Here is a 27,897-nt window from a genome sequence, read left to right as displayed (position 1 = left end):
ACGCCTTTTATCGGTTGGGAATTTGCCCAATTTATGGAGCGGAACGGCGTGACACACATTCGAACACCGCCGTATCACCCACAAAGCAATGGTTTGGCTGAACGCGCTGTACGAACCATTAAAGATGGACTTAAAAGGTGCTCAGAAGGGGATATAATGAAGGCCCTGGCAAGAATATTGTGCAGCTATAGAAGCACGCCGCTACCCTCAGGGCGCTCGCCATCCGAAATGTTGCTCGGGTACAGATTGCGCACGAGACTAGATATGTGCTTCCCGCCCAGGTGCAAGACAGTCGACCAGGCCCAGTCACGGGAAGACGCCGGCTGGAGCTTTGCCCCAGGAGATCCGGTATACATCCGCAACTATAGCAGCGGCGAGAAATGGACGCCGGGCAAGGTCAAGGAAACCACGGGCTCGCGTGTCGTGAAAGTGGAGACAGACAACGGGGTTGTTCACCGTCACATGGACCAGCTCCGCAGAAGAAGCACCGATGCACCCATTGCTGCTTCAACTCCCCCTGCTTGCCCTGGAGTACCTGCGGATCACTCAGACGTGGAGCTGGAGAGAACGGAGGCTCCCACAGCCAGCGACATCGAGGGTCCGGTGCTGCGGCGGTCAACACGTGTCAGGAGGCCCGTAGTAAGATATGAATTCCAAGAAAAGGGGGATGCTTCGAACTGCTAAATGATTCGTCAGCGCCACGTGTGCCCGCCTCCGCTCTGCTCGTCATCACCAAGCATCACGGCAGCCTCTGCTTGCAGCTTTCCTTTCGTTCTTTTTTTTTTTGGCTTGGTATAAAAACCCAAGCCACACAATAAACCGAGTTCTTTCTGCCCCAGCCATCAGTCTCATTGGGCTCTAACGGGTTCGCCGCCGCTGACCCGTTGGCAGGCGAACGCTGGCCGCTGGCGTTTGCAACAATATCAAACCGCAGTTCAGGCTAGCCGACTTGTTCAGATCGAATGCCGATTTTCAAATCATGTTTGAAGCCTGCTTGCCTGGAACTGTGGTGCCGGGCTTTCACCATATCAGAGTATATTGTAACCAAGCAACCACATCTACGTCAAGCACTTCCTCAGGCATATGATACCCAAATCGACTAAGCTGAGCTCAAAGGCAGGCAGAATGATCATTTGGGCAAGTTGGTAGACGTTCATAATTGTAAAATGGCGCGAACAACGGTAGACAAGAACGAGAAAGCCACGGGACGAGCGCTAACTCTCAACTCAGTTTTTAATGCCAAAACTTGCCGCTTTTAAAGGAAAGACAGTACATTCTACGTCACACTGAAGTCAATAAAACCAAACCAAAAGGCAGAGACACGTGCGACACTCAAAGGTCACCAATAAAAGCTATCTCTTTGTCATTTAGAGTGACAGATGGTTTACTTATACATTTTGAGTCTTGACTGATATGGAAGGCTTCCATTATTTCCCACGTTGTCTGATCGCAATGCTTGTAAAGTATATCTGTTCTTCGCCATAAGGCGGTGCAAATTCTCTTCTTCTTTTTCATTGTTTCACACTTCTTGCAGCGGCTTACCAGGTAAGATAGTTCCTTGTTACTGTCTAGATTATTTTTAAGGCAGTGTCCTTTTGAATGCACCCAAGAGACCAGTGTTGTCAGCGAACTCTGCCCACAACGTTTTCCCTACATGTCCGAAATATATAACAGAACCTAAAAGCTTCCTAGAAAATGACAGTCTGTAGCCATGAGTGCCAAGCAGCTCGCAGTAGCCACTGTAGCGCTGCCCTGAGGAATAGCCTGAGAGAAACAAGGTGACACAGATCCACCAGCTAGCCTGAGCTAGAAACTACAAGAAACCATTATTGCACGAGTCATGTTTTCAGACTTCTGCTTTTCTCCTTTCCATACATGATGTTCCACGGTGTGACATTGACTCCGCCTTTCTACACCCTACATTTCACTCATTAACTAAGCTGTTCAAAGATTTCAGTTCAATATGGGACAAACACAGCATATTCACATCAGCGCAACAAGGCATTAGGCCGAATGCTTTATTAACAGACAGCTGGAAGTGTTAAAATTAGATGTGAGCCTATCAAAACTGTAACCTGTAAATTGTACAGTTGAACATTCTGAAGCAACACAGGTGCTATGAAGGGTGCTGTAGTGGAGGGCTGTGGATTAGTTTACGCGAACCTGAGATTATTTAGCATGCAACGAAACTTCACAGAACCCAACCAAATGCTTTAACACAAGTGCTAAAAGCTTCATTTTCTGAAAAATCTAACATCAGCGTCGTCGGTGTCAGAGGTGGTCGCTCACATCTACTGAGAGTGGTCACGTGCCAGTACAAAGAACGGGGAACGCCCACCTTCATAAAGACCTTTTGCACGAGCACCAGGTGGTTGAGCAAGTCGGTGGTGAGGCTGTGCTCAAACGTGCCGATCTCGGCCAATGCACTGAGGTAGGAGCCCCGACGAAGTACCACACCATCAGCGTCCCTCTGCGAAGGCCCACCAGGGTCCTGCAGGTATTCGGCTGCCACCTGCACAGGTGGCAGCTCCACACTGGCACGTGATGGCAGGTTGGCTTCACATGCTGGGGGAACCTGCAAGCACAACCAAATAGCTGGGGTAAGCATCCTAAATGAGGTAGAGCCGGACAATCTGCTTCCTTCAATGCACGCACTGAATTCAGAAATCAGTCAAAATGAACACGAATGTCACATGCGACGCTGCAGCAGCACGTGAACACTGCAGCAAAGGAAACTTCTATGGTGCGAACCACCCAGGAAACTTGTTGGCCACCTATGTATGGCGTGTGCTAGCACAGAAGGCAAATAAAGTGGATAAATGTGCGTCATTCAGGTCAGCATTAGACATGTATGGATAAACTCCCTGAGTGAAGAATCATTAAAAACTAGCACTCTTGATTGCGCAAGTTGACTTCCTAAACATGGCCAAATGCAAAACCTCCTTAAGGGGGGAGGCTACTCTTAGAGAAATTTTTTTTGTTTCTGCACCAAACTTAATCAAAATGCACACCCTTTACTATTTTTTCGAGCCGATTTCAAAAATGTGATTGCTTTTAAGATATGTTAACTAGTTCTCAGGATACACTTAATTAGCTCCTTATAATTACCATGAACAATGGGGGAAAAAGGACCTTATAAAGGGTTACAAATGGCACATGGTTAGATTCTAGAAAGAAAGAGGGATGCAATGTTGGAAGCAGTTTTTTCCTTTTATCATTACAAGTGATTTTAAAAGACACTGAAACTCAAGGTACAAATCGTGCCTAACATGCAATCAAGAACTAGAGCATTTAAAAAAAATTCTGAAACATAATTAAAAATTATGCTTCCAACATTGCATAGCCTACACAACTAGCTACGTGCTAAAAAAAGAATTATGGTTCTATCTGCCATAGATGTCGAGATATGCTAGTTTGGGATCTGCTGAGTGTCCAAAATTTTCATTTTGAGAAAAACAACAAAAACAAAGAAAGCGCTGTTTATGGAAAAATGCATCAAATTTATTCACATATTGGTATTGCCGGGTGCTTAATACCCCCCTGGGATATAGTCAGTCTGACTACAGTCATTGAAATGGCGCTTTCTCAGTGTGCGCTGCAGAGTTTCCGTCGACTTGCGCTTCTGTATAGATGCAGTTTTCCGTTGATCATCTTTCTCGTGCATCCGCTTGCTTGTCTGGGGGCTAGGCGTTAGGCTGAGCTCTTGCAGTATACGAGCAGCAGTCCTTTCACTACCAGCATTGAATTTCATTACAGCTTCAGCCACAGCAGCCTGAACGGTAAAGAGAGAAGCATGCCGTTCCTTTCGGGCAAGTGCCCATATCATTGCATGCAAGCTCTCATTGTTGTTTTGGGTCTTGCCTCGTTGGCAGCGTTCCAGCAGCCTCCTGTCTGAAAGCCTTTCGTATATAGGCAGTAAGGCACTGCAGACATAGGATGGCAAATTGTATCGGTGATGTGGCATAGCTTCACCTCTAGCCTCTGCCGCATTTTGCCGGCACCAAGAACCAGGCCCTGTTGGACATAGGCTGTGGTTGTAAGTAGAGTCGTTCGATGTCACATGATGGTAGGTAGCCATCACAGCTTTGTGAGTGGCCTCCACATCACCTATGTGTGATTTGAGCGCCCATGAATAATAGGAGCTCATTCTGGTGATCAAATCTTGGGTGAGTTTGCCTCTTCCACCAAATGATTCTCCAGCAGGGCCCTTCTGCTTGGTGACCAGATTGCGCAGCGCAGTGCCCATGCGTTTTTGCACGTGATTTACGCAATCTTCTTTCTGAATTTCAATGTAACCGTACACTTCCGCTTCTTTCAAAGCAGGGAATGTGCGGCTGTCCCCGTCCGAGAGCATTGTGGTATAACGGAGGTTATGCTGCTGTAGTGACCGCTGGAATAGGATCAGGGCAGCCTCAACCTCCATTTCACCAGCCTTTTTGCTCGTATTTTTTTGGCAGATATGGCTCTGCTTCCAGACTGGGTATGTGGGGTCGTCTTCTTTCGGGCCCCGTTCACACGCGGCGCAGAAGTTGCTCAGCACAACGAAGTCGAGAACAAGTCCCGTGAACAGTTCAATGACAGTTCCGATGCCAACGTGCGAGGAGTGTCCACGTGTCATCCAGGAACCGTCGAATGAGACCGCGATGTTGCGTGGATGCCCAATATTTAGCTCTGCGTAAACTTCCTGAACTGCTCGCGCACAGTCGGAAGTCAACTTATGGGCTGCGCGATCCACTGCTGGCGTCAACTTCGTCTTGACGTACTTTTGCCAAGTTCTTGCGTGCAGACCGCGGTGCGATATATTCATTGTCGAAAATATATCATTCAGCGCCGCACGTTGATTTCCGGTCGACTGCATCGCACGCGCGGCGAGAATGTTAACCACGAACGGACTCACTGTCTGGTCGGTCTTCACGCGCGGCGAGCTCCATCGCGATGAAATGTCTCCACAGTTCGTGCACACCAGATTCAGTTTGGCGGCAAGGCCGTATTCCCTTTCGGATTTGTCGATGTTTACGTCGCCGTCGCACACTTTGCACTTCACAGACGCCAGCATTTCGTTCACTAACTTCAAGCTTACAATCGTGAAGGTTGTGTCGCTAAGAGGGGCGATCGTGGCGTCAATTCTGTCGATGATCTCAGTCTTGCGCTCCGTTGCTGCAGCCGCTGCCATCTGTTGAATCTTCTCTTGGGCTTTCCTGTCTCTTTCTTTTATGTCACAAGTTTCTAGCATCGGAGTATCGCGACGAACGCGACCGCTGTCCGAAGAGGTTTCCGCAGTCGGCGCCGCCGTTAGGCCTATCCGGGTCGGCACTTCCCGATCCGCTGGCGGAGGCATATCCAGGGCGGTCGAGGTTTCCACAGCTCTCGGGGTGTCCACGGCTCTCTTCATGTTGCTAATCAGCGATTTTTTTCGCTTCTTCCCGTACTTGTGAGAAACACGGAATTTCGGCGCCGACGTCGACATCGTTGCAGGCCGCTCCACTCCGACGAAAGGCCGTTTCACATGATGCGATTCTCGCCGCAGCAGAGTGCGATTTCAGCCGCACAGCGACAGAAGGGCCCGCCACTTCCGTCGCAGAGCGGCTGCGGCAGACTTCCAACATGTTGGTCGCACGCCGCTCCCGTCGCAGCGATCGTTGCGAACGGGACAGCCGCCAGCCTATGGAATTCAGCCTGATGTGACTGTTGTACGTAGTTGCGTACAAAACGAAAAAGTTAAAAATGTATATTTTGCATAAAGTGTTTTATATTTTGATAAAAAATATAAATTAAATACTACATTTAATCTTACGCGTGTTCTACCTGTATTGTTCGTAAAATATGATGGTGCCGCCGCTCGTGCCGCATCGACAGAAATCGCTGGTTCCGCAAGCATATGAAAGGGCAGTTGCGATTTGCGCCGCAACGACACTGCGACTGGGCCGAAATTTTTCGTGCGCGTCGCACCATGTGAAACGGCCTGAACGCACTTTGGCAAGATGGCTACCGCTTGTGCGTCGCTGACGCTCCCAGCAGACGACGCGGGGCGCGTCAACCAATAGGATAGCGGGCTTCAGTCACGTGCACTGCCTAGCGAATAGCGTCGCGTGTTTCGGCTGGTCTTTGCCGGCATTTTCTCCCTCATCCAATACGCGCAAAATAACAGCAATGGCGCGAAATTGAAAACGAAAAGCAGCTCTTTCAAATGAGACCAAGATGGCGCCGATCGCTTCAGTAGACGACGATAGCGTGCCGCGGAAAAAGAACTGTCCTTGCGCGAAAATTTCCTCAAAGCGAGCGCGGATATATGTTTTTCTACTCATTTTACAGTGTAAATATTGACTCCAGAGGTTAGAAAATTCACAGACTGGTAGTAAAACAGTTGCAGATTTCGAAAATTTTATTTCTGAAAAATCGATTTTTTCGCAATTTTTTCGTCCTAAAGAGCCGCCTCCCCCCTTAAAAACCTGCTAGCATATTGTCCTGCATGCAATTCTAGCAAGCATATATGCCTAATTTTATTCAACTGCATTTCAAGCAACCTCACAAAAGTTGAAGTGTATTTCAATGTTGTGAAGTGCAAACTGCAAGACTGCAGTCATAACTGCTCTCGATACCTCTAAATACCGCTCGCCACTTACTATAACAAACTCTTGAATGGCAGATCAACAGCTCTTAAGTTACAGCATGGAATTCTGCAACAGCAGCTTGTAGTTCACTACGGTTGAACCTGAATATATCAAACTAGAAGGGGATCCCAAAATAGTTCAGTATATCGATAACTTTATATTATAAAATGTGCTAACAGATGAGCTTCTCTGTAACCCAGAAGCGTGGATATGATGCGTCCATGCTAGGGATGCGCTTCATGCAGTGACAAGCTGCCTGTTGACATAACAGCAGCCCATTGTGCGCTGTGAGTGCGCCGGCTCGAGCGCCAAGCAGCACCTTTCCCTATGCGCCGTGAAGGGGGCACTCTAGATGCGCCCTCAAGTGCCATTCTGTCGGGCCAGCCAGAATCATCGGAGTCTGCGCTGCTCGTGTCTTGCACCACACAGTACAAGTGCTGTTGGAGCTGGGACCCGCATCAAAGCTGCTGCAGATAGTGCTTTGGGAAAAGCCATCGCTAGTCATAACAGTTCTAATTCTATTACTTGTACACTATAAACACAATAGCTCAATTATAAATGGGTACAGTTGATTTCTGCCTCGCCTTCAGCAGCACAGGAGCAAACAAGAAAGCTGCCAGAAGCCTTCATTGAGCTAGGTTCACCTCATCACACGATACTAGTGCACTGAAGAATGCTGGCCTTTTGACACAATGGCAGTGCCGTGTTAAAATAAGCCCACCAAACCGAATGTCACATTCAAGCAGACTAAACGTTTACTTCGTTGCATGGTTTAGAGCGTTAGTGCTGCCAGCAGGTGCCCAAGGATGTGCCCAAGCTCCATGCGCGAAAAGGGATTGCCGGAGAGCTGTTGGCTGAAGCGACCCTTGCAGAGGGACAGCGTACAGTTTGATATATCGAATGTCTGCTGAACGAGATTTCGATAAACGCGAATGACACTGCTATACTTCTGCATGGGATTTCCAAGGAAATATTCAGGCAGTTCGACACAGGCAATAACTCGATATACCCAGGTCCGATATATCTCCTTTATTACTAATCTACTCCACCTTATGGGATTCCCTAAAATATTCGACCAGTTCCGATATATACAGGTCTCACTGTATGTTCGAATATTCCGGCAGTTTGATATAAGTAATGATATGATATAGTCGAGAGCGATATATACGGGTTTGACTGTATATAAACTGAATAAAATGGCTGGAATGTTTGCTGCACCGCATGCATCCAACTGGCCAAAAATTACCGCAATAATACAGCAATGCATGCAGGTTTCAGCTAACTGACGAGAATGTTTTAAGAATAAATTTCTCTTTTCTCTCTCTTTTTAATTTCCTACCAGGCCATTCAAAACCTTCTCCCCATGCTTTGAATACCTTGGTGTTGAAACTGAGTGAATGCTGGGGTAGGTGGACAGTGAAGCGAGCCTGGGCTCCCGTGCAACCGGTGCCGGTTAGGGGCCCCATGTGGTAGTGGGCACGCAGAGAGGGCAGCAGCGCTGCCCCGGTTGTCAGTCCCTCCAGCAGCAGGTCAAGCCGCACAACCGGGGGCGCAGGGCGCGGGTTCACTGCTGGCATCATGGGGCTTCCCTGTCATGGTCAGAAAAAAGAAAAAAGACAGGAGGAAAGTCACCACACTCTGACAACACAGCTACTGAAAAATGCAGTGATGTTTCACTGAATTGTATAGCTGGCTTACTTGGAATGGCTGGTGGGCAAGTTGTCATGGATGTACTACTCTCCAAGAAAGCAAGAGTTGCCAGCCCACTTCTAAGCGCTGAGTCATGGGCAGCGGAGCATACCTTAGCACTGTCTGGAGATATGCTAAGAAACTTAGCCAGGCTGTGCACTATGAGGTCACTGGCAATGTCTTATTATAACAGTGGCAGTGCTCTTGCAAGTGAATAAGCAGTCTAAAGCATCGTGGTTCTAAGCAGGTTGCCAGTTCAAGGCCTATATAGGCACCTTTCATGGTGCAAATTACATGGCCTCTGTTCCAAACCAATCTTGGGTTTCCCAATAAAGGAAAAGCTCGACAACACTGAAAATGACAAGCACACAGACAAAGATAGTACAGGTGCTTGTTTGTGGAATGCTTTGGAATGTGTAGAACATTACCACTTTTAAGCATTGCATGCTTCGAAACAGTTTGTTCAGAGCCTTTCAGGGCTGACAAAACAAATTGTGCACTGCACACATGCTGCTATTTGTGTAAGCCCACATCAAAAGCTTGAAGGCCACAATTAATGCAAAAGCCAGCTACACAAGCCTGGTGCTAAGCCTACTTTGCCAGAATTGAAATTAAACATACTGCTCCTCTCTTCCCATTCCCTTGCATCTTGCTTGTATGAGGTGGTCGCAAGGAACATACAGCGAAAACTCGCTGTAAAGAAATAGGAAATAAGTGTTCAGGGAACTGCACTCCTGTGCAAGTTGAAATCTCTGCAATTGCAAATGCCCATGGACAAAGAAGGACAATAGACAAGACTGACACTTGACTTTAGTCTCGTGCAAAGGTTCTGAAACAGAGTTCCACGATCTGCTTTTGAAGGTTCCGCGAGCACCCACACATGACGTGGTTTGTTAAACCTTGTTCCAGTGCATTAGCTCTGCGTAATTCGTTGCTCCGTTTCATGCCACTTGCAACACAGATCCAGGCAGCGCTCTGTGATACAGCACATCAGGAATGGCTCACTTTGTTTATGTATTGATAGCAGCAGTGGTAACAGTGGCTTGCTTTGTGTACTCGGCATCATGCCAAGACGCTGCTGAGACCAGCCGTACCTGTGTAAATAAGGTTAAATCTCTATGTAATAAACCTCCATGTAATGAATTCCTTGATATTATGAAGCTTCTTAATTCCACAATTCCACTCCCATTGGAGCACATGTATTTGAGAACACCATGTACCAATGCATTGTGGTAGTTGACATTGATGAAACGAATCCGCTATGCAGAATACCTCTTTGTTAGTGCTGAGTTACCGGAAATTTGGCCCAACCCTGCAAAGCTTTCATGACAATAAAACAAGAACTGACATGAAAAGGATGTTAGTGAATGCAACAACCACAGCTGATACAACGTGCTGTGCTCCAGTGCTGATGGCGTACCTACATGACAAACACAGCAGTTTTTGCGGCTTTCACATTTTGAACATGGCATTACAAAAGTTCATGCCTAAAAGCAGGGTAAAACAACAGGACACAAGTAACGTGCGCCTGTCATCACCATGCAGCTGCTCATGAGATTTTGGCATCGATAGCTCTCGCGTGCCGGTAGTTGGAATGTCGGAGAGCGCCGGTAAACTGAGGTAGAGAGTCCGAGAACAAGACTCCTCCTCCTTTCCTATCCTGATCATGGTGCCTCCAAAAAAAGCCTTCGACAAGAACTGAAGAGAAAATATGAGAGGCCAAGCTTGGTAGGAGCTGCTAAAAAACCAGAACAAGCATCAAGGCTCGGGGCTAACAGTAATCGTAAGCGTGTTAACCCCGTATGTTCAATCAGAACCTCACACTACTTTATTTGTTTAGCCATGTTTAAACCTGCCTATCTTTTTGATGCCCCTCACATGTCCCTGGAATTCCTGTCCTTGATATTACATTTAGAATGCTGGCGAGACAGTGTGGAAAAAGCACGGCACGCAAGGCAACGCATGCCGGAATAGTATGTGCCCTTGACGATTTAGCAACTGAAAGCATGGTTGCACAGCTTAGCTAGCTGAACCGAGCCTAAAGAAAACTTCATGTCTAACTGGTGCTAAACAACAGCTATATAAAGTGATTTGCATTTTAAAACCCAGAAACGCAGTCTGCAGAAAGAAATTACACCAACTTCTTTGATGCTGAAACGAATTCCTAATTTACTCTAATCTAGCCAGATTAGGCTTCAAACTGCATATTTTCCTGCCCTGCATCAACATCACAGATCACATTCTCATATTACAAATTAGCAGCCCCCAAACAATGCTAGCAGACCAAAGCTTGGCATTACCACCCAAATGCAAACCTTCCCTGCTCACGTTCACTTTTTAGTCATTACATTTTATCACTTCTATATATGTGCTAAATGTCAATAAAAAAAGAAAGAAAAGAAATGCAAGCTTTTCCAAGATAGTACACAAGCAATGTACTCTTACTCCAAAAGCTAGATTGACATACTGTTCCGTCTTACCAGAGTGGTTTCCTCCACAGTTGGCCGCTGTGTTGTGCGTCCTGGGGCACTGCGGCGCAGTTCCTGCAGGGTTGTGGACAGCTGCTTACTCGAACGGGTCACCATGCTGTGCAGCACGACAGGGTGCTGGGGTATATCAATGTGCACGGCCCCCACAGATATGAGGGCTGCATGCCGTGCTGTAGGACCCCAGCCACGGCTGGAACCCAGTGCCTGCGATGTGCCCACGGCCATGGTGACAACCATTTGGTGATTGGGCGGCTGGCCCTCCAACAGGACCACGCTGGCTGGCCCGAGGCGACCCGTGGCGGATGACTCGCTCTGGTGACTCCCATCACGAAGTGTCTCCTGTCGCAGAACAGATATAGGCCAAACTTAAATTCCACTGACACCACTGAGCAAAATCTGTCTTTATATTGATCATTTTCTGGTGTCTTCTTTTTAGAAGTAGCAGCATCTGACAGTCTGTAAAGCAAACTACTGCAATAAAATACAGTAATAAATTACAGCATATATGTCAACTGATATTCAAGTTCTCTGCAGGATGATGACAAGAGCTACATATTTAACTAGGACAAATAGTGACAGTATTTGGTCAAGATTTGTTCTTTTTCTACCAATGTGATCAAAATTATCTCCAGTAGTCTTTATCACAAGTGACATTTTTAAACAAAGGCTGTATGTGGTACTTATTTCAGGCACTAAACAGTGATAATTTTTGCCATCACATGTTGCAGCCAAACATTCCACATTCATGTGCTTGGCGATATGAGCTGCATATAGGCTGGCCTCGGGTGCGGCCGCAGATATGGTGCATTTAGTGCAACCATCGCTGTTCCATTCAACAAGATAACGTTAAATGCCCCGTTCCCCAGAAAATCCAGCATCAAAATTGTAAGTGAAAAAAAAAATGTGGGACTTATTTAAGCTCCGCCTTTAAGGGTATTACATGACAGCGTTATTGGCTCTCGTCTGCTGCTCCCGTTGCGGGTCCTCGTTTACCTACATGCACTCTGCTACTTGCTCAATCACAAACCCCTTAATTTGTGTCCCTGTTACCTCGCACATATTCTTTAACATGCAGTTGTAAGTTACCATATTGTGTGAAAGACCAAACGACAAAAAAATCAGGGGGACACTCAAGCTTCGCCTCATGAGTAGACAGATAGCATCTTAAACACCGCCTGTTCATTCAGCAGAGCAAGCCACTTGTACTACGGCAGCGCAGTATGATCACGGGTTTTCCTGTGGGCGCCGCAAACTGGCACCGATTTTGCGTCGCAACAACTAATAAAAATGCCGACACAGTCTTTCCTACGACACAGTGCCCTTAACGCTGTCGTATTGAAATCATGGGCACACCTCTGTTAGGTGGTATTTGGCAGGTGAAGTGGCTGGGCACCGATTCTTTGGCAGGTTGCATGACGTCACAAGACACAGCTGAGTTGGTACGTGCTGCCAACTCGTGCTTCACTTTTAAGATGGATGGGGGAGATGGGAATCAAACCCTCCAGGACACTTGGATGTCAACAGACAGACTAACTTCTAGCCCAAGCAGGCACGTTTGCAAGGCTTGGTTAAAATGCGGCTTTATATCTACGTCAGGTCGTCTTTCACATAATATGACAGCTTGTAATAAGGGAGAGATGACTCATTGGCACTCACCCAAGCGCAGCCATACAACTACAAAGGAAAGGCATATAGCTTTCTCACAAACTCCACAGTTAAAAAAAAATTCGTCTTGGTCACGGGTTCAAACCCAGGATCACCACATTTCTGGGGCAGTCACTCCATCAACTGACCCAACCAGGAAGGCTAGAAGATGGTATGGTGACAGAGAACTTAACAACACTGCGAAGTGGGAAAATGTATTAGTCTAATGTTTAGAGAAATCCTCCAAGGTGGAGAAGAATTAGTGATAAGAGGATATTACCCATCTGCATTCACCTCTCTACCTCAGTGCAGCCATACAGCTACAAAGGAAAGCTATATAGTTTTCTCAAAAACTTCGTAGTTAAAAGGAAAATTTGTCCTGGTCTGCGCTGCTGTCGCCGGCTCCAACAAAGAGAGCAGGCAGAAAGGAGCCATCGCTGCTGCTGTGTCGTACCCTTAATGGTATAGAGGTCACCCCCTTTCCATTATGCCAGTAGTAAGTGGCTCCATGCAGTGGGGCTTTCTGTGCATATATACACGCCTACAGAATAAAGAGGCATCTTGTATTAGTCGGGATCAGCTGCCTGCTTGTCCGTCACTCCAAAGGCTCCCGTGCGTCTCCTCGAGACCTGGGCCGTTAAGCGGCGACCACACATGGTGTCAGAAGCGCCCCCCCATTTTTTTTTATCCCTCCTCGTACAGTTAAACACAGGTCCTTTTGGTTTTTGTTTCTGTTGCGCTGTGTTGTGCCTTTCAACAGATACGATGATAAAACAATCTACTACATTTCGCACATTGAAAAGTAGCTCATATCAAGAAATGCTGAGGCAAGGTTAATTTTTGTGTTTGTTCACATGCACTCTAGCATGCACATCGCTTACCTTGTGTGTGCCACTAGCTTGCAGGCCGGACAATTCAGCCTCAAGCCTTAATCCACTGAGCATAGCCAGGAGCCGTATTCTTTTCACATGACCCATGGCGAACACTGCCAGTGGTACACGTTCAGCAACTAAAAGAGAGAATTAAGGTAATGTGCCATGGGAATAACATTATGCCCCATGCGTAACTCCCTAAAAACCCAGCACACAACAGAAATATGAGCTACCTTAAAAAAAGGCCATTAATGACTAAAAACTCCACATGCAACTTATAATCTCGGAAGATCTACCAAAGCTAGTTAAGCACTTGCCAGCAGCTGCTGGTCGAGGCATTTCTCGGTGGCTGGGGCGTTCTTGCTGCTGGTGGTGCGGCTGCTGGTGTTGCTGGTGATGATGCTGCTGCTGCCTGCTCTGTGTGTCTCCGTTCTCCATGTCGACACGGTGCTCATGAAGGTGCTCATACTTGCCATTGCCTCTGTAGCCTTCAGATGCATCGAGCTTGTGTTCTCCAACTGATATCGTGAACCTGCAAGCAAGTACTCAAACTAGTAAACTATACCAGTGACACACCAGTTTTGCACGTCACCACACATGCCACTCTTCTGACAAGGTTTGACACATGCCTTTGCAAACATCAAAGCAGAACTTCTCTTTTCCTGACAACTCATCTTTGCCTCAATCCTGCAGTGTAATTCTTTGCACTAAGCCTCCAAAGTTAGTCTTTGCACAGATGCTATCATGCAAGCAAAACACTTTTGGAAGCATAAGTGAGCTAACCAAAGTAACACGCCGCCTGGCATGAAATGGCAGGGCAATTCAACTGAGAAAGATTTGTTTTTGCTGGCACAAAATGTGACCAAGCTCTTATCACCAGAAAAAAGTTAAACATAATATTGCAAGTTTCAAACAAAGTTTGCTTCCTGTGCAGATGTCTTTATTGGGTAGCACACCAATCAGACAGACCTCAGGTGAAAGCATAAGGCTGGTTACCTATCAGCCAAGGCCTGCGAAGGTGGCATGGTCTCGTACAAGTCCAGTAGGAAACACATGGTCTTCCAGCAGCGTGGCGTGGCTGCACCTTCCCCTCCAGCCTCAGGTGGCCGTGCGACAGCCACCGATTCCTGGCTGCCACCAAAAACTGGCTGCTGCACAACCACCGAGTCAGCCCGAGGTCTGCGGCACTGCAGCTCTAGCCGTGTCTCCTTCACATTCTCATACATGCTCGAGAACTGGTGCAACAGGCGCAGTAGCGGCATGTTCACCTGCTGAGCCACATACTGCATGTCCACAGCAATGTGGGCACATGTACCGGGACTCCCAGGATGTCGCACGTCAAGCTCCAGGGTTAGCCGGTCACACACAAGAGCGGGCGTGTCCGTGCTTGTGTCTACAAAGAGTCTCTGGCCTGGCTTGGATCGTCTCCTCTGTGGCTGGTCAGGACTCTCAGACTCGACAAGGTCAACCCGAAGGAGCTCCGTGAGGGCCGAAAGTGCTAGACGGGGCCCCGGTGTTTGCAAACCCAGGGCACACGCTCCCAGGGCTTCAAGGAGGGGTTCAAACACAGTCTGAGCGTCAGGGATTCCGCCCGTGGGCACTCCCGATTCACGAGGCGCACTGCGGCTTGATGGGGAGTCTAAGGGGGACGTAGGGCCCCTTTGGCGAGCCATCCAGTTGTAAAGATCTTCGTCATCATTGGCAGGGTCCAGAGAGGAGCGCAAAATGGGTTCCACACTGGAGAAGCTCCAGGTAGCTAAACTGTGCCGGGAGCCCCTCAGGCGGCCACTGTTGGCCACCATGCAGGAGATGCCATGCTCCAGTGTCTTGCCAAGGTACAGCATGCCACCATAGTGCAACGGGGAGTCCAGAGGTGCGCCCAGAAGTGGGAAAGCTCCTGGTCGGCTTGCCTTGGCTTCCTTAAAACAAAGGCAAACAAGAGCACGCAATAAAGTCCCACTGCTCATAAACAAGCATCTGCTGACATATGCAGCATAAGCAAAGGGTGAGATTTTTCCACCTCGAAATAAATTGTGGCTTTACCAAGTTCATTAATATAATAATAAAAATAATTAAAGCATGCAATTACCAAGATAACATTTTTAGCTGCCCAGTATATCGTAGAAGCTTAACAGGATCTTTGCTGTGTGTAGTACTGTCTGCCAAGCAATGCTGTTTTCCCTATCTAAGACCATAACCAATTGACAGATCATATGAACACAGCAAACACTGGAACAACTCAAACTCTAAGCAGGATTTAAGTTCCTTCTCAGAATCGTATCGTGTGCTCCCACATTTTCTCAATAGCGTAAAGCATCAAAAGCCATTGCCACATAAGTAGTAAGCAGACTGCTCAAGGAGAAGCATTATTCGTCACATCTCTCTTCATGTGGAAACAACGATGTCCCATTTCATTAATTAAATTCAGATTCAACAGAAAGTAGGCTAGTGGTCAGAAAAAACACTGTCTATCAGACCTCCCATATTTTAAGGTCCAGTCAGAATTACTGCAACTTGGTTCAGCATGGAGCAAATGTATCCAGCTGATGTAATAGATAAAAAGGGGCCAGAAAACTAAGCATCATTATGTGTCACTCACTGTTACAGGAAATCATGACAAGAACACCTGTGCTAGTCAGCATATGTACAGCTAACACCCACCCTGGCAGCCTGGGTGACACCAGCATCCTCAGCCAGCAGGCAGGCAGTCTCGTCGGGTTGGTGGGGCTCATCGTCTTCACGCAGCGGCACACGCAGCATTGGTGCTGGCTCTGGCCGAAGGCACTTGCGCAGCCGGCTGTTCTGCTCCACCAGGAGTGGCATGTACAGCAGGTGCTTCCACTGGCGACTCAGCGCTAGCAGGCCCCGCCGAAGGGTGCCCAGCGGGGGCACATTCTGAGCCCCGAGGCTCTCCTCTGGTGCGGGGGCGTCGGGCAGGAAGCGGCACAACGCCGACAGCAGCTGGCACGACGGTTCCTCCTACAGAGATTGCCACAGGAGAACACAGTGACACAGCTGCAGGCCACCCAACAACAACAGATGGGCCCATTAAAGTGGCCCACAAATTGTGTAAACAAAGAGAAATAACTCGGCAGTAAAAAATCAGAGAAAAATGCATGCAAGATAAGCTTCAAATTCACTTGTAAATCAACACTGAGTTTGCTTACTTCCTTTCAAACAAGTCTGGCTGTTGATTAAACATAATCGCTCCTGAAAGCTGCATCCCACATCACAAAGTGTAGTACCTGTGCTACTCTTTAGCCCATGATTGCATCGAGGTCACCTGGCAGATATGACCAAGTGGCAACACCAATAAATATCACTTTCACACATACTGAATAATCCCGGAAGCATATGACTAAGTGACCTGTAAAATTTCTTTGCTTCCCTAGCTTCCAATGTTGAATTGGTGCAAGGATCTGTCGCCGAAACAACAGCAACAAAGTAGAGGCATGAGCAAGCTTACCTGAAGAGCTCTGGCTAGGGGCGTCAACTTTCCATACAGCTGTTTTCCCTGTAGAGTAAGACCAATAAAAACTAGGTGTATCATCATAGGCCTTCAATATTTTCCCTTTGATCCCCGACCAGCAAACTGCTTTGCTTACCCTGGGTGGCAGATGTCCACCCTGTGCATCCATTGCCTCTGCCATGAGCCAGGCAAGCACAGCACAGAGACGTTGCTGTTCGGTCTGCTGTGCTTTGCGCAAAGCTACTAGAAGGCGATCGCATGGCTTAAGCCAGGCATTTATAGATGGCGTCATTGTGCTTAGCAAATGCCAGTCCAGCCTGCAAGAAAACATGCCAAAGCTTATTCTCCTCATGTATGACCAAGTGCAGAAATACAACATGCAGTTACCATTTTGACACGATCTATGCTAAAACCTCATTAAGATATACTCGCTTAAAAAGTAGTTCCGCTTGGGACATGGTGTCTCATCACAAATGTCTCAATGTGCCAGCTCCACTGGCAGCCATGAGTATACATAGGGCCACTTCTCGCCACTATACCAGAAAGCGAACACAGCATTGCGATGAAAGCTCCTGCTTCGGTTTCCTGTACGCCTGCCATGCCCGATGCCCTACCGACAGCCACTTGCAGGCTTAAGTACCAGAGTGATCATGACACACACTGCATATCTATGCAGTGTGTGTCATGCAGTGTGCCAATCCTCCCAACTATCACTTATCATCATCATGTGACTTGGCTTTTCCGAAGCAAGATGGCTCCGCAGTGCTGCAGTTTAAGCCAGCTGCCGCAAACATTCGTTTTCCTGCGTGTACCATCATTACCATCAAGTTCTGGAAGGGAAAAGCACTAAGAAAACTGCCAAGTTTTGCAAGGTTAGGGACACAGACAGTGCAGTTGAAACTTCTTCTCCAGCATGATCTGATAGTGACATCGTTGTCTCACTGGTGAAACTTCACACAATGAAAGTGACGCTAATAAGGAAGCAGCCGGTCTTACCGCTGGAGCAATTGAGTGTGTGCTACATATGCTTCTTCTTTTTGCTTAATAGGAGGCCACTTTGAAAACGTGTTATTTGTGCAGAAAAAAAAATCAATTTTCAAAATATTTTATTAACTTATGCAATCATTTTTGAATAATCAGGAAAAGAAAATTATGCTTCTAATTAAATCCATTCCAGTGATACAACCAAATTTGCAACTCCCTGCACATTTTGCAAAACCGAAACGGTTAGTTTGCACACACCGAACTATTTTTCAATATACTCATGGCCTTGCATTTTTTTCTTTCCTAATATTTCAATTTGCAATAATAATAATTGTTTCTATGCAGGTATGTGTGTTTTTGTTTGTATTTACCAACAAAAACATTCACCAGAACGACGCGTAATATTTTGACTACATAGGTTGTAAGTTGCTGAACCTGCATACTAATTTTGTTTTTGAAATTTTATTCTGCCAATTTATATATTTATTTTTAAATGACTGACAAAAAAATTATATTTTTGTATAAAATCATTTCAAATATAGCCAAGGTTGCAAACCTCCGAGCATTTCGGTAAACCGAAACTCAGCCTACCAGAATCGTTTGCATTCTGGTTACCCCTACGACATCCAGGCACATCCATATGGCTTGGTTGAAGCGAGACTTTATAAGTGAGCTGGTAGCTTACGCTCTCGCGTCATACCCTTCAAGAATGAGCTTAAGTGTTCCCAATAATGTAGCACCTTACACTGATAGGGCTTGATAGGGGAATCATGTAGCAGGCAATTCAACTAGGGTTAACCAGAGCTAAACCACAACTAATTTTTTGCTTCTTAACTTCAAGTTTTATAATCGCACTAGTTTCCATGCATGAATGTCTATTTTTGTTTGCATTTAAGAGCAAAATCATTCACAAGAAGAATGCATGACATTTTGACCACATAGGTAGCGTACACTGAAGAGTTCCCTCATAATTGAACCTGCAGACAACCAATTAGGAGCGTCATGTACTTCTATGCCTTCACTTCATTGTTTACATACTTTAACCACACGGGAAACACTAAAAGCTTGAATGAAAGCCTGTTTGACAGGCGACCAACAGCATATCGAAAAATCCTCCCGTTACTCTATCGATGTTGCAAGAAACGCGAGGAAAAAACAGCGAGCAGATGCAGGGGCAAAAAGAAGTAAAGAGAAGACTAAGGAGAACTTTTGCCTATAAATGTAGCCGATTTTAACCCTCTTGGGCAAGCTATACGACATACTATGTAGCTGTATCAACTCTTTTTTATCCTTTTTCTCGAAAATCAGTTTTCTGTCACTTCGGCTTACGTGAGCGTTCGTCGAGATTTTCCCCGAAGATTTTAATGAAACTTTGCACACTTATTCCTCATATATTGGGCTGTGCAATGAACCCCAAAAAATGAAATTGTACGATAAATTTTGTTATTGTTGCATGCTTTAAAAATGTTCCATATTGAAAACCACTGTTCTTAGGTAATTATGTCCTTAAAGAAACAACAGTTGATGATATCGTAATTACTTTGGTTCATTTCACGGCTGCTACCTTTAGCTTACAACTGCAAAAGGAAGTTTTGTTGTGCAAGGTATACCAAGAGTTATGATTGCTGGCGTAGGTTGCATATTTATACAGTACATTTCTAACAATAAATGTAAAAAAAAAAAAAGAAAATTATTTTCGTATATCTGAACTTCCTAATTTGAATACAAAAAGGTCATCTTTAATATAGACCACTAATTTCTTCTTTGTGTTTGATATTAAAAAACGTTTTCTGAAAGGTGGCCTTCTACCTTGAATAGAGAGCCCAACAGAGCAGTTTTCACTTAGTAGTCTCCTGCAGTGACGCCGTCGGGGCCTTCTTTCTTTCCACCTGGTATAGCCTGACACCTACCCTCCACCGTCCAGGAGAAGCACGCCTTTCATGATTTTCTTTTGTTGTCCAGCGGGTGAACGGTGGAAGCACATGCACAGTTCAGACTTTCTGCCAAGGAGAGAGCTGACATCACCAGAGTCGCCTGGTCATCGTACACACTTACCATTGTGGGCCGTGAGCGCGAAGCCACGCAAGGTGAGCGGTACGTTCCTCTCCCCTTTTCACATGTGCTCCTGCCTTTCTGTGCTTTTATTTCATCCCGAATGTGAGCAGGACGTTCGCTCGCTACTGCAATTGTATTTGAGTGCCGTTTTAATTTTTTTCAGGCAGAATAAAGCCTCCTTCGAGTATGCAACTTCTGTTTATCCCCTCTGGTGCGAACCCACCACCGTGGCGACTTCTGGCACCACGAGTTGGGGGTCACAGCTCTGACTGTTAGAGCTGCCACGCCGATGCTAGAAGGAGACTTCCACATTTAGTTTTTCAAAGCGTTATTACAAGAAAAAATCCCGATAGTGGATGCACTGGGACACCCTCTCAGCAGCAGAAAATAAATTTTCAAGAACATAAAAGCCTATGTGCGCGCCATCCTTCATTAAAAATGCGAGGTATCGTCCTTTACCAAGTCGGTGAATATTTCTAGCTTATTATGCACAACAACTTTGTGTGCAATATTTCCACGGTAGCACGAAGAATGGCTGAATGATGTTTCATTGCAGTCAGAAGGGCCATGAAGGCCTCCATCCCTTCCCCATAACCAGCGGCCACTACATGCAGCTAGTGTTACAGACGACAGCAGCAAAAATACCTTGTGAAGTCAGTGCGGTGCGTATTGGTGGTGCGTGGAGGGGCAGCAAAGTTGAACCAGACTGTCTTGATTTCAAGAAGCAGCAGTGCATCACAAGATGGTTCCCCTTCGGAGTGGAAAGAGAGGCCGGAACCTTCAGGGTTACTGCGTGGCCCTCCTTGCCCTACGAGCCTCAGGCTGGCTCCTTCGATACCACACTCAGTCATAATGAAACCCATCTTCTCATCCTCGCGAATCTTTTCCCAATCAGGACACTCAAAGGTGAAGCAGACCTACGGGAAATAAACAAAAAGCACGAGGAATCTTTTGCTGTGTAAACAACAAGTGGGTAAAAAACAAAGAAAAAAATGCAATACAGTCGAACTCATTATAATGATTACGGATATAGCCCGTCACTGGGTAAAGTGAAGTAAAAGCAAAGTTTGGTTAGGCTACTTTATTTCTGTGGAAGTTCTCTCTCTATAATAAGAAGAAAGTTTTCAATGTCACAATGAATCGCTTATAGCGAAGATGTTTTTTGTATTCGAATGACTCAAAATGCCTGAATGAGAAAGACGCTTAATTCACGTACAGTAGACACAACAGTGCTTTCAACACCCCTTTTCATTTCCACGAAATTTTAAGAACATTTTATTTAAATTTTAAAAAATATGCTTACTGCAACATCAATACACATCCCTGGTGCCCCTTAAGCTTGGCGCCAACGAGCCTTTGTAGCCTATGTGGTGTGCCCACCTGTCATGCAGAGGTCCCGTGTTCAAACCCCGACAGCAAGAAAGTGAAGTACCCCATTAGAGAAGCCTTCTCACGAACTGTTTCATTTAAACCATTCCCCAATTCGTTACCTGTATTTGAATGTGGGGTGTTTGAAGTTGATGTGCAAGGTCTTGTGGTCGTGACGTCATGACATCAATCAGAATTTTTCTCAACAACTATCTACGCCAAAGGCAGCTTTTCAGCAAAACCAGCTGTATACATTATCATGTAAGAAACGATAAAAGATGCAGCATTTCGATCATTTGAACCACCCACAGCAGAAGTGAAAGCCTGCTGTTAGGGTGCCATGGTGTCCTTGCCACCACTTTCAGAGTGGGCACATCCTTTGTACCACCCTACATTTCACCTTTGTGAGGGCATATGTTGGGACCTTCTCGGCAGTCACATACTCCAAGAAATGCACGTGACCTGGTTTCACTGCGTTGGGTTAATGACTACAATAATGCGACTGACCTGAAAAAAGACAGAGCACATTTTGTTTTCCTCGTGGAAGCAATCATATGGTAGTTTTGTGGTCTGTTTTGTGCTGACAGAGTTGCTGTGATTGCAATTAAATCAACAAGGTATTGCGAGCTGATCTGTTCCCCAGTGTGCTGGCTGTACTGAAAATTAATGGACTGCTTAACTGTAAAGAAACTGTGCTTCAGCGCGGTAAATCTCCTAAAAGGCAAAGTGAATGAAAGGTTATGTGCTGCTTTTTCAAAGGCTGCAGGGGTATAGGAAAACAAAAGAAGTGCAATCTGAATGTTATATGGTCCAACCAAAGTTTTACAGGACGTAAAATAAGGTGCTCTACTAATTCTGTAAAACTGCAAAGTTAAGCACGCACGATCCTTTTACATCCTGACATAAGCGAATAGCAGTTGGCTGCCATCGGTAGCAATGGTTCCACCATCTGACCACAGACACAGAAATGGAGCCACCGTTGACGCACAGTAATATATAAGGAACCTTGAAAACTGACCCTATGTAGTAGCATTGGCTTTCTTTGAGATGAAAATTAAGGTTCTAAGCATGAAATGTTTTACTGCCCATTGTTGGTGCGCCATGACAGAGAACATGAAGGCAAACTGAAGACATACCTGAATGCTAAGTGAAATTTCATGGGCCATATACATGCTGCACAGCCGCTGAAGCAGCACATGCATTAAAAGGTCCCTTCCTTCACTCCGTGTTGTTTTTGTGACACAAAACTGAAAAAAACTAAAGACTATCTCATTTTTCAGAAAACATCTCAACCACACTGTCCCCATGAAGGCATCCTAAAAAACTGAAAAGGCACAAAAATATCTCCCTCCTTGGTGGGCACTCCAAATTGTGCTTTCAGAGGAGAGACATGCTGAAGCCATAATGATATGCCCTTGAGTGCAGTACGCCTTCAAGTCAGGGCTTCTATCTCTGCCGCGCTCATTGCATCACCATTGCGCCACACAGAGGTGGCTTGGTGGTTAAGGTGCTCTAGTGCCAATTTCAACAATATGGGTTCAATTCCGAGAGGGTGGTCACTTTTTGATGGAAGCAAAAAGTAAGGCACCCGAGTACTGGGTGATGTCAGTACAAGCTAAGTACAAGGTAAACAACCCTAGGTGGTTGAAATTTCTGGAGCCCTTCATTATGCCATCCTTTGTAACCCGAGCTGCTTTTTGACATTAAACCCTGTAAACAAAGCAAACCAAAGCACCAACACTGTGTGTCTGCCACTGTTCTCAATGTCACCGTAAGCACACGTGTACAATCAGACCAGCAGGGCTATATGCATGAAACCAGCAACTACAACTACAAAGGAGTCTTTGGGTTTTGCTGCAGTATGTGGAGACATCCAAGTCCACATTCATGGCCATCAGTCTATGCATCCTCCCCATCAGCATGTGCAGACGTCACTGCAGCAAGGCTCGTTTGAAAAAGCTGCTAAGTGCCGAGCATAGAAAATAATGTCAATGTCAAAACCCAAGCCATGGAGCCATGGGCATGGCTCTAAGGTGTACAAGATATTCTACTTTATCAAACCTTGATATCACTTGCAAACATTTATGCCTTCCAGGGACTGCATTTGCTTATTGCTCAATCAATAAGAAGGCAAAAAACACCTACTACACTTTAGCATACAAAGGCCAAGTGTTCAGGTGCTAAGTAGTAGGGGGATGGTTCACAAACACAAACCTTGCTGTGGTGTGGTGCCACGCAGGTGACTGTGGCCTCCTTGAGCAAGGAAGAGCTGCAGTTGCGCAGCCGCCTGAGCTGAGCATGAGCTGCGCCCAGGCTGATGGTGGCCACCCCCTGGTGGTGGCCCGGCAGACTGGTCTCGAGCAGCAAAGGCTTCTCGGAACGTCGGCCCAGAGGAGGGCTCTGCTCCTGGGCATCCGGGAGCACTTGCACACACCGCTGTGCCTGCTGACTCTGCAGCATCTGCACTTGAACCTGCACGTGTACCATGAGCACCATGTGATTACCGCAGGCCACACGTACATGTTACACCACACGTACATCGAATGTAGCAACAACGAATGTAGCATTCGTTGTTGAGGACCTTCCATTTAAAAATTTTCCCACCTCTTGCTTCAAGCTTCTGACACCTAAAACCGAAAAATACTCCGCTGTTATCATCATAAAGTGAACAGCAGCATAAATTGACCTCTGGGGCCTTGTCCAAAAAGACATTGCCAAAGCATTGGAGTTTTCTCGCAAAACTAACTAAGACACCAGTATTTCATCTTTAAGCCCTTTCCTAGGGCTCCATGTTCAATCAAAATGAATAAGCAAAAAAAAAAAATAATAATAATATGTGAACAAAATTTATTCACGCACGAAGCTACTGTAATTCAAGTAAACTGTACAACAGCACATAACTGCACTCACCTTGCTATTGTGATAGAAGTGCCATAGCATGCCACTGCTCACTTGCTGTAAAGGGTGTGGGAACTTTGTCAAGCGTTAGTCGCTTTTATTCCCACCTCCTCCATCAACTTACTATGATGCAAATAAAATTATTATTATTATTATTATTATTATAAGGGGATAAGAGACTAGGAAGGTCTAGATGCCGGTAAAACAGCACACGCTCTCCTGAATGCAACGCATCTACATGATTATGTTATGGTAAGGCTAAATGACTAGATAACAGTATGTTGAGCCTTTTGCGTTCTCACCTGGTCCAGGCATAAAGCCAAAACAGACACACAAGCCAGGTCCTTGAGATTGTCCAGAGCAGAGAATGCAATCAGTTCTTCAACAACCGAACACTGCAGTGCCATCACATTCACTCGTGGAACATGAAGCCACAGCTGCACCTGGAAAATAAATAGGGATCGTGTCATTAGACGAAAATTTTTATTATCAGAAGCTGAAAGTTGTATCCCAAAAGATCAGTTCAATCCACAAGCTGACTCAGGACATACTCATATTATGATCCAAAAGTCATGTTGTCATACATAACATTGCACTTTTAACAATTGCTTCAAATGTAGCAATAATGCTCAGATTAAAAACTTAATTGCATACCATTAGCTTTGTATGTGACAATCAAATTATATCCATTTTTAATGTGCATTCTAAAAGCTTTCCAAACCCTATATAGAAAGTTGATCCCAAATATGTAGAAACCAGATATATTGAATTGTTGGCTATATCAAACAGCGAAAGGATCCATTTGAAGATAGCATGCAAAAGCCCAGCAGTACTGTAAGTGTTTACTGAACTGCTGTAAATGAATGAGGAAAAAACATTTTTTAGATCTGGAAGGTGAATGGAGTAAAATGGGTAGTGTGCTCAATCCAAGACACCAGTAGCCCAGATTGACCAGGTGGCAATTGTGACGAGAGCCTTCTGGGTCTCCAAGACAGTTCTAGTCTCCTGTGCCTCCCATTGCTCCATGGCCAACTTGGTGGCTTTAAGCGTCACGATTTGCGAGGACACGTCCAAGTATAATGCGTGCTAAAGAGGCGTGTCTCCATACCATGGGCATGTGTAAAAATATTGAACAGGGTTTGAGTGATGCACATTTGGAAATTAATGTTAGGAGTTTGTATGCAGTGAACTTCATAGCTTGCCACAGAAGATAAGTGTTTGTGTAATGGGAGATATAGGCGGCAAATGAGGCAGAGTCTTGAGACACGTCTAATAGTATTGTGAGAGGGGGTATTGGTCAAGGCTGGAGAGCTCCACTGCGTGGGTGTAGCCATAAGTGTCAGTCTTGTAATGTCCCTCTAGTCCTTTCTGATCTGAAGTCCTTGTGAGGATGTGGCCTTGTACGAGCATGCATCCCAGGATGCATAGAGCAAGGCGGGGTACCCTGCACGTTGATACTTTGATTACGTTGAGAGGTGTGCCATGCACCTGAAAATGGCACCTCTCCAAGTGGCACTCCTATGGTCACTTTTGCATGCGGAACAGGTTAGGACTTGGCCACAGGCACCTACTGGAGACTCCATAAAAACGGCCTGGCATGTGGAAAATGCCATGTGATCTGGCAGCATCATTTCCCATGTGAAACTGCTGCCATGTGGGGAAGCTAGCATCGCTACAACGCTGGCAATGCTGTAGAGCTAACTAGCAATAAGGCCTCTTACGCTAGGCAGTGGCTAGTCAAAGCACTGTCTAAAGCAACTTCTATGCGATGTAGACTAGGACAAGCTGCCAGTGTGCCAGCGGATGACAGTGTTGAAGAATACACATCCCTGGCATTGGTGTGCTGTGCTTTTACTTCTAGGGTAAAAAGTAATCTTATTCACTGCAATATCTGGTATACTATATCAACATATCACATTGAACACAATCTTTTTCAAGTTCGATACATACGAGACCAATTGTATAAACAGATTTGCTTGCAGGGTCATTGCACTGTTTCAGTTAATTTCACAGTAAATAATCCCAAAGATCAAACCTTTTTCTTTTTTTACATTCACACGACCGAAATTTGGCTGCGCCCCACTGTAAATGAGAGAAAGAACCTTGGAACGTGTTGGAACGTGCAAAACAGATGTGTGTAGCTTGATTAACTCATCCAATGTGTTTCCTCCTAATCCGCAAAGTTTTCGATTCCTAAAATAAAAAAAAGAGAGACAGCTGATTTAGTGTGGTCAGGCCGAATGAGAATTAACACTTCAGTTTTTACTTCAATTTCGGTTTTTGGGTTGCATATATTCATAAGCATATCGTCAGAACCTACCACATTACGTGGAAGACCACTCGAAATAGGTATGAAAGCCCTACTTAACCGAACCCTATGAACCTAGCCTAGCCTAGGAGCAAAGCCTAGGAGTAGCATATTTGACTCGGGATCCAAAATTTCAGTGGCTTCGATCCCCATCTGAAGTAAGTTGCCCAGATTGGCAGCTTCAGCAATTCCAGCCATGGCATGCAGTATCTTGACGTCACAGAAACCATCAACCAATAAGTGCCCACCTGTCGACTACTACCTGCCAGAGGAGGACCGAAAAACGTTGGCGAAATGTGGGAGCCGAGTCTTATAAAAGAGCAGCTTAAGTCTATAGCTACAAACAGAAACAGTGTTACGTCATGTGCAGCTCTGAGGAGCCTGACAAGGAAATGCGTGCACGGCAAGTTCGAAGCATGACGCTGGCCTTGCCTGTTCGGTGTGTGTCTCATGGTATCCCTCGGCTGGACAGGGTTGCTGTTTTTGTGGCGGGTGGCCCTGAGGTGTGCTGCCCTTGACAGCTGTCCAGCAGCGTGCCAGCAAACGGCCTAGCACAGTGGTTGGATGCAGGGCGGCCAGTGTAGGTGTCAGTGCCTCGGCAAAGCCCCGCACCCCTTCCAGCAAGGGCGGCGATACAAGCAGGTGCACGTCTCCTTGAAAGCGCACCACCACGGCGCTTCGTGATGATGGCTGTGGCTGCTGGGCCCACTGGTGCTGCAAAGATGAATGACACACAATTCAACTGTAAGCTGCCTTGCCCTTGTTCACAATAATTTTTTTCCGGGTCATCCCTTGACTGGCCTCTCCTTCCTCTCCCCTACAAGTGGAGTTTCCCTTTTTTCCACTTGCCGCCTACCATCTGCGGCAGGCGGCACACCCCTAACCACTATTTACCAACTGCAAGATGGCATGTGACGGCTTCACACAGACACCTACACTCAACAGTTTTTTTCCTTTGTGGATTCCTTATGTTATCCCACTAAAATCCTTTCTGCACTTTGCCCTTTCTAAAATAAAGCCATCACCGCCCAAATGGTAACTACAAGAGTAAATCAGCACAGTTGTTTCATCCTCTCTGGTAGGTCCCTGTTATTTACCTCAGTAGAAGCTGCGGACTTTGATGCTTGAGCACTGCCCCCACAACCAGCGGCTCCGATGGAGGCAGCCCTCCGTGCTCGTGCCACCATCCGCACGTCAGAGAAACCACGGGTGCCCCACGGTGTGAAGCGAGGCTTCCAGCAGGAGCTGGCATGCAGAAAGCAGGAGGCCGAAGGGGGCCCACCATCCGTGGACCGTGCCACCAGGTGTGGCAGGGGCGCAACCACCTCTTCCCAGTTGGTCACCTGGAACCAAGCATTAACTCGTCTTGGCAAACAGGCACGAGGAGGTGAAGAAAGCCACCTGGAGCTGAGACTACTACCTGAGAGAAGCACGATGGTACAGGGGCGCTTTAATGTAAAATGAGCCTACATGTTTTGTTAGCTGACTCCACAGAACAACACGAGGTACA

General features: G+C 46.2%; 1 protein-coding gene across 1 annotated transcript in view; it reads right to left on the bottom strand.

The window, feature by feature from the left end:
* Positions 1-27,897, bottom strand: part of tweek (transmembrane protein KIAA1109 homolog tweek) — a 106,330-nt gene that overhangs the window by 36,519 nt on the left and 41,914 nt on the right. The window contains exons 23-36 of the mRNA XM_084601172.1: positions 27,485-27,730; positions 26,820-27,101; positions 24,382-24,522; positions 23,396-23,653; positions 20,459-20,730; positions 16,911-17,091; positions 16,772-16,819; positions 15,967-16,284; positions 14,302-15,224; positions 13,623-13,837; positions 13,315-13,442; positions 10,781-11,128; positions 7,988-8,200; positions 2,339-2,575 (exon numbers count right to left, since the gene is read on the bottom strand). Coding sequence (XP_084457298.1) covers positions 2,339-2,575; positions 7,988-8,200; positions 10,781-11,128; positions 13,315-13,442; positions 13,623-13,837; positions 14,302-15,224; positions 15,967-16,284; positions 16,772-16,819; positions 16,911-17,091; positions 20,459-20,730; positions 23,396-23,653; positions 24,382-24,522; positions 26,820-27,101; positions 27,485-27,730 — 3,810 coding nt within the window. The remainder of the gene's footprint in view (positions 1-2,338; positions 2,576-7,987; positions 8,201-10,780; positions 11,129-13,314; positions 13,443-13,622; positions 13,838-14,301; positions 15,225-15,966; positions 16,285-16,771; positions 16,820-16,910; positions 17,092-20,458; positions 20,731-23,395; positions 23,654-24,381; positions 24,523-26,819; positions 27,102-27,484; positions 27,731-27,897) is intronic.

Source organism: Amblyomma maculatum, chromosome 4 (genome assembly GCF_055883805.1).
Source record: "Amblyomma maculatum isolate TAMU_Amacu chromosome 4, ASM5588380v1, whole genome shotgun sequence".
Classification (NCBI taxonomy): Eukaryota; Metazoa; Arthropoda; class Arachnida; order Ixodida; family Ixodidae; genus Amblyomma; species Amblyomma maculatum.
Note: the sequence above shows the minus strand (reverse complement) of the source record. Positions and strands in the feature narration are given on the sequence as shown.